Source organism: Nicotiana attenuata, chromosome 9, assembly GCF_001879085.1.
Source record: "Nicotiana attenuata strain UT chromosome 9, NIATTr2, whole genome shotgun sequence".
Classification (NCBI taxonomy): Eukaryota; Viridiplantae; Streptophyta; class Magnoliopsida; order Solanales; family Solanaceae; genus Nicotiana; species Nicotiana attenuata.
In genome coordinates this window covers 34,419,738-34,430,659 of record NC_031997.1, presented here as the reverse complement: position 1 = coordinate 34,430,659, position 10,922 = coordinate 34,419,738, and the positions used below count along the sequence as shown (strand labels likewise).

Below are 10,922 nucleotides of genomic sequence, written 5' to 3'. Positions count from 1 at the left end.
TCAGCCTTTTTCACATTAGCTTCCGCTAGTTCAAGAGTTTGCTGAGCTTCTTGTGGATCAATGTCACTACCCTTCTCCGCATCATTTACTAAAACAGTGATCTCATTATTGCCTATTCTAGCAAAACCACCCATCAGAGCCATCGTTAACCATTGGTCGTTAAGACGTATTCTCAAAATCCCTATATCTACAGCTGTGGCAATAGGGGCGTGATTTGGTAATATGCCAATTTGACCGCTATTAGTAGATAAAACAATTTCTTCCACTTCTGAATCCCAAACAATTCGATTAGGGGTCAGTACACTAAGATTTAAGGTCATTTCTTCAAATTGCTCTCCATTTCTAAGTTCATAGCCTTCGCGGTAGCTTCATCGATATTACCTACCAAATAAAAGGCCTGTTCAGGAAGACCATCTAATTCTCCGGAAAGGATCAATTGAAATCCTCGAATTGTTTCTGCTAGACCAACATATTTCCCTGGAGAACCGGTAAATACTTCTGCTACGAAAAAGGGTTGTGATAAGAAACGCTCAATTTTTCGCGCTCTTGCTACGAGTAAACGATCCTCTTCGGATAATTCGTCCAATCCAAGGATAGCTATAATGTCCTGAAGTTCTTTGTAACGTTGTAAAGTTTGCTTAACTCTTTGGGCGGTTTCGTAATGTTCCTCACCAACGATCCGAGGTTGAAGCATGGTTGACGTTGAATCTAAAGGATCTACTGCTGGATAAATACCTTTGGCAGCCAATCCTCTTGATAGTACGGTAGTAGCATCTAAATGTGCAAATGTCGTAGCAGGAGCAGGGTCGGTCAAATCGTCTGCGGGTACATAAACTGCTTGAATAGAGGTTATGGACCCTTCTTTGGTAGAAGTAATTCTTTCTTGTAAAGAACCCATTTCGGTACTCAGGGTGGGTTGATAACCCACAGCGGAAGGCATTCTACCCAATAAGGCCGATACTTCGGATCCTGCTTGGACGAAACGGAAGATATTGTCAATAAATAGAAGTACGTCTTGTTCATTAACATCTCGGAAATATTCCGCCATAGTTAGGGCAGTCAAACCAACTCTCATACGAGCTCCCGGCGGTTCATTCATCTGACCGTAAACTAGGGCCACTTTTGATTCTGCAATATTTTCTTCATTAATCACTCCAGATTCTTTCATTTCCATGTAAAGATCATTTCCTTCCCGAGTACGTTCACCCACTCCGCCAAATACGGATACGCCCCCGTGAGCTTTAGCAATATTGTTAATCAATTCCATAATAAGTACTGTTTTACCCACTCCAGCTCCCCCGAATAGTCCGATTTTTCCTCCACGGCGATAAGGGGCTAAAAGATCTACTACTTTAATTCCTGTTTCAAAAATATTTAATGACTCAGTTAGGAAGCACGAATCAGGCCTGCCTGCTGGTTGTAGCACTTAACGGAGGCGAGTTCAGTTTTATTATTACTACTGCCTAAGGCTTGCCTAAGTGTTTTAGGGGAACTCTTAGGGACATGCATCTATTACTGATTCTGAGCGTGGTCATAGCTTAAAACGAATGGTTTGAAATCCTATAGGCATGCTTGCTAAATCGAGTTAACAAGGAGATATTAAGTTACTTAAGCACTGGTTCAGAATAGACTGATTTTAAATTAGACTAGTTTCAATTTTTTTGCAGATGATAGGATCCATTATTGCTGGTTTTAACTCCTATAGACATGATATGTAGTGTGCTGATTTTAATTTTGAACATTATAAACATGGTACTAATTTATAGCCATTTAAAACCTAAAGCATGATGTCTAAGTGGTAACAAGCGCGCAGGTTTTAAAAAATGAAGTCCTATAGGCAGGCTATCTAGGTGTGAAGTTAAACCTGCAGAATAAATAAACCTCTATAGGCATGATGTGTAAGGTGCAGAATTGATCACGCAGGATGTGAAACAGTCCTATAGGCATGCTTTCTAAATGTAGTTTTAAGATGCAGAATTAAAATACCCTATAGGCATGGTTTCTAAATGCAGTTTGATTATGCAGAATTTAAAAGTAACCCTATAGGCATATTTTCTAAATGTAGTTTGAACATGAAGAATTAAAATACCCTATAGGCATGGTTTCTAAACGCAGTTTTGAATATGCAGAATTTAAAAGTAATCCTATAGGCATATTTTCTACCCTTGAACATGCATAATTACCCACCCTTTTTCACTAGCCATCCCCGCTGTTTATTACAAATTATTACAAACCAGAGGTACTGAATTACATAACAAAAATACATAAAATACAACCAGAGGAAGCCTGATTCTTGGTTCCTCCCTGAGCTATGGAATAAACTGCCTTAAGATGCCATTGCTTCAAAGCCTTTCTCAGACTTGAGTGTGTCAAAGTTCCCTAAGGGTCTCAAAAGGACCCCGGCAGTGCTCACACCCAAGTTGCATTAATCAGATAGAGATGAGTGCAGTTGAAAAAGGCCATCCCTTATGTGTCCAAGTTTAGAGGGAGCTCATGGGTCCCAAGGCAAGGCTCACATAAAAGGGGCAAAACTTAAGTCTAAGAAGATAGTGGAAGTGCAGGAATAGAGTTTTAAAACTGAGGGGGAAAGGAGAGAGGTAAAGGGTGATTGGAAAATAGTACTTAGTAAAACACATAATGGATAAACTTCATACAAAGGGGGTCAAGGGTTGGGAATTCATTGCAAGAGCCTATGCACTTAGGCAAGGGTCAGCTTCGGGCATGCACAACAATAGAAGATGTTGGCATGCCTATAAGCCAACCAGAACACACAACAACAGAGGAAACATGGAGGTTATGATCCCAGGGGGATCAAGTTTGGGTCATGGACAGCAATGTTCAATGATGCCATGCCCCAAACCAACCACAGTCACCAAACACATTGGGGATGGGGATTTAAGGTGCACAAGCCATGATAAGCAAATAATAAAACCATTAATTCAGAACAGAAAAGGCAGAATACAGCATGCTTAATGATGGAAATTAGTTAAATACTAACAGGAGACAAACAAGAATGAAAGAGACTGTAAAGAAACATGTTATTGTTGATGCTGAAAACTTAGTTAGAACATACCAGTCAGAGAAGCAAAGTGCGGTAAAGAGAAGTAAGCAGGACTTCGAAGTATAGCCTTGGCTTTCAGCCGGCTAAACAGGCAGTAGCACAAGTAGTAGTAAAGCAAGAGAGAGTTTTTGAGTGTAAGTGTGTGTTCAAAACTAAAAGTGTTCGTGTTTGAAAGAAGAGAAGTACATGATATTTATAGCCTTTTGAAAACGAGTGAAAGAGAAATAATAAGCCACAAACCTGGAAACAATCACTATTCAGAATCAATTATACGAGTGATTGCCTTTAATTAAGGGATCACTCGCTTAACGGATAATGACAGGCTCATTATAAGAAAAGAAATCAATTTGTAGACAAACTGGCAGTTGCCACAAAAGAAGCAGTAAAACAATTGAGTAAGTAATCAAGTCTAAGTACAGGAATATACTAATTTTGGGAAGAGAGTCAGTAAGGTAAGACAAGGAAAAGAATCAATTAAACTTAACAGACGAGTGAAATCAGAATTTCACAAAAAGAAAGGTTTGAAATCAGTCCAAGATTGAAGATCAGTCAAGAGGGAAATTCAGCATATAAATATAGTGCACAAACATTAGACATGCGAGGCCAAACTATGGCAAAGAGAAGCAACATGCAATAACAACACAAAGTTAACAGACAACAAACCTTCGAAACATGATAGTCACATAGGTCAACTTCATTGACTTGGTAATAGAGAAAAGAGAGAGTATCAGAAGCATGCAAAGGGTCAAGTGAAAGACCCTTCTGAAAAAGTATAGTCGAGTTTCAATGGTAGCAAGAAACCAAAATCACATAAAGAAATAGATGCTGAAACGAAAGAATTTCAAATCAAGTCGAGCAACTTCAAACAGATGAATTGCACAGGCATTTTCAGAAACTCGAATAGACCCCAAAGACATTAGGGTTTTGAAAACAATCTAGTCTAGAGATGATGAACAAGTAAATCAAACAAATAAATAGTCTCGGGAACTTGAATAAACCCAAAATTGGGGTTTTCAACACCAATCGAGCCTAGAGATAATAACCAAGTAAATCAAACAGATAATACAAATGGACTAAGAAAACTCAGAAGACCTTAGGGTTTTTATCATGTAAACTCAGAGAGGGGAACAATACGAGCAAATATAGCAGAACATGTTAAAAAAATTTTGAGATAGTTTCGAAATAACTTAACAAGAAAACCCTAAAAGATAAAGAGTTTTGGAAGCAGAGTCTTAAAAGAAACTTCGAGAAAAACATTTAGAAGTTCAAAGCAAACATAGACCTGAAGCAGAACTAAAAGAAATCGAGAGAACCTTAGAGCTTAGGGTTTCAGAAGAACCCCAAATGATGAGAAAGGCCTCGAAAGCCATTGATCTAAGCAGAAGAGTCAAAGGTCTGACTCGACGGTCATAGCTGGCCGGAGGAATGCCACAGATGACCGGAGATCAGCCATGAACCAAAATCGACCAAAGGCTGGACCAGAGTTCTTCATGGTCTGGCCTTGAAATCATAAGAACAAACACAAAGGGGCCATGGAAGGCCGGCGTAAGTCTCTGATGACCTTGGAAGGCCATAGGTTAAGGCGGAGTGGGGTGGAAACAGTTAGGGTTTGAGGGTGGTGTAGAGAGGATTTGGGAGACGAGGGGAATTCAGGGGCGGTGGATTATGATGAATGAAAAGGGTTTGGGGGGTCTTTGGGTTTAATTAGGAAAGGAGTAATGGTGGCCGTTGATCATTTTGATCAACGGCCTGGATTGAACGGGTAAATGGGGCGGTTTAATAGAATAGGGTTTGGGTCGGTTCAGATTGCAATTGGGTCGGGGTAATTGGGATTCAAATTGGGGTTCAAAATCAGGCTATAATTGAAATAAAATGGGGCTAACATTTAGATAGCCAATTTTTCTATTTGATTTATAAAAAATAATAAAATAATTTCTGTAAATAAATTAAAGGTACTAAAATGATTTATAGTACATAATTATCAAATTAAAAATACTGAACTTAATTTTTATAGATATAAACGTAATTAAATCCGAAAGAGGCTAATATTGCAATTATATGCAATTAGCCTTAAAAAATACTAAATAAATTTGTAAAAATGTACAAAAATTATTTTAGCTATATTTTGGCATGAATATGCAAATCCAATAAATTAATTACCAAAATGATGATTTTGGAAATACTATTGGGTTTTTTATGAAAAAATAGGGGAATAAATTGGTTTACAAAATCCTTAAAAATTAATAGACAATTGGACATACTTATATATGCATACATATGCTATTTTGAAAGTAGTTTGAATATTGAAAACATATAGGAAAAATTGGGTATAAACATGCATTTATTACAAAGATATGGGGCTGGTACAGCCATTTAATGCCACAGTACGGGCTTGTACTAGCCTAATAGGCTTGGTCAGCTTTAATCAAGTGCCTAGGGATCTTTCCATTTCTCCATCATGGCTATCGATTTGCATTGCTCCGGAGTCGAGTGTCACACCTCCTTTTTTACACACCTACCCCGACGGATAGTGTATAAGGGAGTTTTTCCATTTAAAGTGATATTATTCGAAATGGGATTATTTATTTATTTCAGAGTCGCCACTTGGGATAGGTTTGGCTTTTGGTGTCCCAAGTCACCGGTTTATCTTGAATCCCAAATCGAGGAAAATTTTGACTTCCCGAATGGAGTCTGCGAACCAAAAATTCTGAATAAGGAATTCTGTTGACCCGAGGGAAGGTGTTAGGCACCCCCAGATCCCGTGGTTCTAGCACGGTCGCTTAAACTATTATAATTGGCTAAAAATCTGATTTCAATACATGTCATCCTATACTGCAATTTTTAAAATTATTTACCGCATTTAATTAATTTTAGGAAATTGAACGTCGTTTAAAATATGTTTTCGGATCACGTCACATGAAATGCACCCAGATCTTCGACACATTTTATTCAACGTTTTGGGATTTGGATTTGGGTCACATGAAATGCACACCCGAGTTTAGGAAGGTAAAATTATTAAAGAACACGCCTAAAGCGACTAACGTGTTATTAACTTTGCCGGAGGCCATGGAAATTCGCTAAATGGCACGCCCCGAGTTCTAAATATTTTTGATGAAGTAATTAAAGAGGGCCACGCGATTCACGATTTTATTTGGCGCGGCGCACCTCGATTTATTTTTAAGGCCTTCCTAAAGGGGCTATTATTCTCTATTGTAGATTATCTCTAAAGGCCTAATTAGTTAACATTATTAATAAACTATTAAAAGCATTCAAGGAATTCGGGGCTCAAGATCAAGTCCAAATTTAAACAAGAGGGAAACCTCTTAATTAAAATTTGCTACTTATCTTGGAAGGCCCAAAATTATATTGCAAAATTAAACTTCCAGGTCTAAATTATATTGCAAAATTTTGGTATTTTTATAAGGACTCACCCAGTCATGGGTCTTTGCACAGGCCCAAGTGAAAGATGAAATAGAGTCAAAAAGGGCCTGAATCGAGACCCCCATAGTCTCACTATTTATTTTATAACAAGGCCTATTATTAACATAACCAGGCCCAATATGAAGCTGTTCGTATATGAAGTTTCAGCTGTGAAGCTGACTATTATATTTGGACTTGCATTTGAACTCAGATTCAATTTACAAAACAATGTCAAGGTTCAATTTCAGGTTCACTGGCAATATTACTTAAAATTTGAAAGAAGAATTGATGATATGCAGTTGAGATAAAACCTCACATACAAGTATGCAATAGAATATGAGTCATGTAAATCTGATTGATTAATAGACAATATAACATGAGATTCAAACAGGGCCATTACATTCCTAGGCTTAAACGACTTAAAATTTCTAGCTCATTCGAGTGACTTCTAACATTAGGATCATAGGCAAAGCCATGGCTAACTTCTGATTTCGAATTAACACACTAATTTTGAATCAACACAGTGCTTTTGAATTTCTGATTTCAAACTAATACACGGCAACATAAACATCAAACTCAAACTAATTTGAATCTAACACTTCTGAACGCAATGCTTATATGATCATGAGAAGGAAATGGAATCAGTTTTAACGTCTTATACAGTCCCAAACAGTCCAGTTTTCAGTTACAAATGAAGATCTACTGAAATTCTGAATCTCCTAGAAATATAACAGGGAAAATCAACAAGGAACTCAGCCAGCATTTTTCATGTTATTTCCAAACTTGAGGGCTACATGGTGTGTACCTGGAATTTGGACAAAATGAGAGAAAAGAGGAAATCAGCTAAAGCAGCAGCACACAGCAGCTAATCAAACCAGTTTCAGAACCGAAAATGGTACCACAGCAACCCAGGGATTAATTGTGGAGATACAGCACCAATAAACAACCAAAAATAGCTTGAATAAACAAATTTGAACTCAGAAATCAATCCAGGGACTTCTGAAGCTTCAGCTACTGCATTACCAGGAACTTCTAACCATTTTTTAACCTTATATAAACTGGAAATTTGATCTAACAGCTGGAACACAAAATTATCCTAAGAAAACTGCAATGGAATAGTATTATTTTTGAGTTTTTGGCTGCCTGAAAGCTTCAGGACTTTGCAGTATTTCTAGGGCTATTTGTTTTTGGATTGTTTTTGAGTATTTGATCTCACTAGACTTCTAGAAACTTGTTTTTGAATTTTCAGATCTCCAAAACTTTTAGAAATTTGTGGGGATTTTTCAGATTCTAAAACTTGTTCAATAAGGCAATGGGCATGCCTTTTTACAGGCAAAACTTAGGGCAACCTTCAGATTTTCCTTTTGCACCCTTGCCCCCTCTTTTATTTTCAAATTTTTAGCTAATTAGTCCCTTATTTATTGGCTTGTTGCCCAAGTTACACTACTAAGTCTCTGAAATTCTAATTGGAACCCCATCTAGAAGGTTCTAGGGGTTTCCAATTTCAGTTACTATAAGATTCTCTTGTCTAAAGTACCTAAACTACCCTTTTATTTATTCTGAAATTACCAACCTAGTCAAACTAACCCCCAACCCTGTTAATCTTAGTCCAAACTAACCATGGTTAATTAATCAAGGGCTGGGGGTATTCAGCTATATCCAAACCAATTCCTAAAATTGAAATAAGCAATCTAACTAATTCTAGTCAGAACTGGAAATTAATCCTAATTAATACTATAACCTAAGACTATTTTTATCACTGAACATGAGCAATTCGACAATTCAAACATAAAACCATACTGAACAAAACCAAGTAATAAAAATGTAAAGGGAAAATGAAACTATACTGTAGAAACAGAAAGATGAACAAAATTAAAATAAAAAAATGTAAAGAAAATAACAACAAACGTGGAATTAAAATCTAACAGTCAATCAAACAAAAATATAATCAAGACCTTATAACAAAACCTGACTCATAGAACACTAATTGTTGCCACCAAGATATAAAAAAAAAAAGAAAAAAAAGAAAAATAAGGCATGGATTAATCCGAAACTAATTTAAAATTAATGAATTCAAACAAAAGATTAAAGAAAGGAAATCTTACCGATGTAAGGCTTGAGCAGGGGCTGGGTTTTGATTCGAGCCTCGGAATAATGTTAAACGTTTGTTCTTAAGAACAAACGAAAACTATTATTTCGTGACTCGAATCCAACAATGGACCCAAGAAGTTGGGAAGAATTCAAATGATTTGAACTTCTAGGGTTCTACCGCTTATCGATTTGAAATTCGAGAAGCTCCGGTGGGATTTGGAGGAAACCAATTAGGGGTTTAGGAAGAGGGGGGTGAGGAGAGTATGGGGTGTGATTTTGGGGAGATTTGATGGTGGCGCCGCCGTGTGCGGCGGAGGCGGCGCCTAGGGTTTTAAAGATTCGAGACGTTTGGGTGATGTTTGAGAAAAACTGGGCTTGGATCTATAATGAGGATGAGAGGAAGCAGGGGTGTAATTTTGGGGTTATTTGGAGACTTGCCGCCGGCGGAGGCGATTTCCGGCCGGCGGCGGACGGCGGAGGGACGGTGGGGGTGTCTCTGATGGGGAATGAGGTGAGGGAGACAGGCTTGGGGGGGGGGGGGTAGGGTGGTTCAGACATTCTTATATCTAAATGACCCTATCTTCCCAGCCGTTAGATCAAACAACCTCGACGGCTGGGATCTATCCTAAGTGAAACGGGGTCGTTTTGAAGGGGATGGGGGCTGGACCGGGTTGGCGGACTGGGCTGGTCTTTTATTTGAAGACTGGCCCAATAAACAGGCCTCTTCTTTTAATTTTTGAATCCTTTTCTTTTATTTTCTTTTATTCTTTATTGTTATTATTATTTTTTATTTTGTTGAATACAAAAATTAAAAATAACAAAGACCTAATCTAAACTCTAAAAATTAAACTAATTAATTTTCTAATATTAACTAGATCCTAATTTAAAAAGAGAATTAAACAAAAATCAAAATTAAAGGTAAAATATATAAAAAAAAAAAGGCTATTTTGATTATTTTCTTCCATTTTTGTAATATTAATTGACTAAAAATACTGAAATGAGGTCCTAAATGCAAGCGTGCTATTTTGTATTTTTATGAATTATATCAATTAATAATGCACACAAAATGCAAACAAAACACGAAATTATGCAATTAATTTCCCTAAAATTCAAATAATAAAAGAAAAATCCTAATTCTAATGAATTTTATAGGAGTAATTAAACGAGGCAAAAATTACATGCTCACATCGAGCGTTTGGGAACCCTTCGAGATTGCATCTCGAGCCTTGCCTCGAGCCTTAGGAGGCGTATCTATGGAGCACCGTAATGACCATGAAATCGGCTCCTCTGATTTTACCGTATACAATAACCAAAACCCTAGAACAGAGTCACCCCCACACTCCATCTCCTCTCGTACCTATTCGAGTTCCAGGCAAAGAGGTGTTGCCTAGAGCTCTTTTCTTACCTCGACAGAAAAGAGGGATGCAACGAGTATTTTTGAGAATGAAGAAATTGGGAAATTTCAAGTTCTCCTTTAGAAAAAAGGTCAAAGGTAGACCGGACTAAGGGAAATGAAATCGTTGAATCAACAAAGACTGCTCCTGATCCTTTGTCCACAGGTACCGCTCCTACTTCTCCTGAGTCTTTCATGGATCTAAAAGAAAAGGAAGCCATAGAAAATATTGTTGTCCATCGCCAATGAAGGGGTTTTTGTCGAAGGAAGAGAGGATGGCCTTAAGACTCAGGGGGAAGCATCTGAGCCTATTGGAGAGGATAATGAACTTGTGCCTGTTGAACCTTCAACACAGGAACGTGCTATTGGGGAACCTGCTGGAGGACCTGATCTGCCTTCTGAGGATCCAACTCTAGGTCTTTTTCAAGAATCCCAGGTCAGTACTGATCATGCTTCCTCTCCTTATTTAGATGTTGAGCCTCTAAGTGTGATTATGCCTGAGGCAAGCCCTGTGTCTGATGAACAAAAGGAGGATAGTGAAGAAGATTTTAATGATTTACCAATTTCCAGTTTGCCTAGGCGTATAGTAGTTGTTGGTAAAGAGCCAACTCCTAAGCAACCCACAACAAGGTTGCAAAAGAAGGAGGCTCTTGAGTCTGCTCTTAAGAAAAGTCAAGGTAAGTCAAGTAGAAGAAAATTAGTGAAATATGGCAAAGTTATAAATGAGAAGATAGTGCCTGTTGTGAATGTGGATGAAGAAGAAGCTGAGGAACCTAGTACGTTGACTAGGAAGTTATCACAAAACATGGTCTTCTCAAGTCAAAAGGGGGATCTTCTGTGTCTGCTAAACGTCTGACTAGGTCTGATGATGCTGTTGTTACTGAGAATGTGGAGAAAGAATCAGGTGAAATATCTATAATGTCTGATAAGAAGGAGAAAGGTGTTTGAAGACTGCTA

At 37.8% G+C, this 10,922-nt stretch overlaps 1 protein-coding gene across 1 annotated transcript; it reads right to left on the bottom strand.

Moving 5' to 3' along the window:
• On the bottom strand, positions 230–9,917 carry LOC109232646 (ATP synthase subunit beta, chloroplastic-like). The gene is made up of 7 exons (XM_019398401.1): positions 9,759–9,917; positions 7,413–7,559; positions 7,287–7,346; positions 7,143–7,200; positions 4,462–4,561; positions 3,074–3,144; positions 230–1,425 (listed from the first exon to the last, which is right to left on the bottom strand). Exons 1-7 carry the CDS (start codon positions 9,915–9,917, stop codon positions 317–319), a joined length of 1,704 nt encoding a protein of 567 aa, XP_019253946.1. The 3' UTR covers positions 230–316.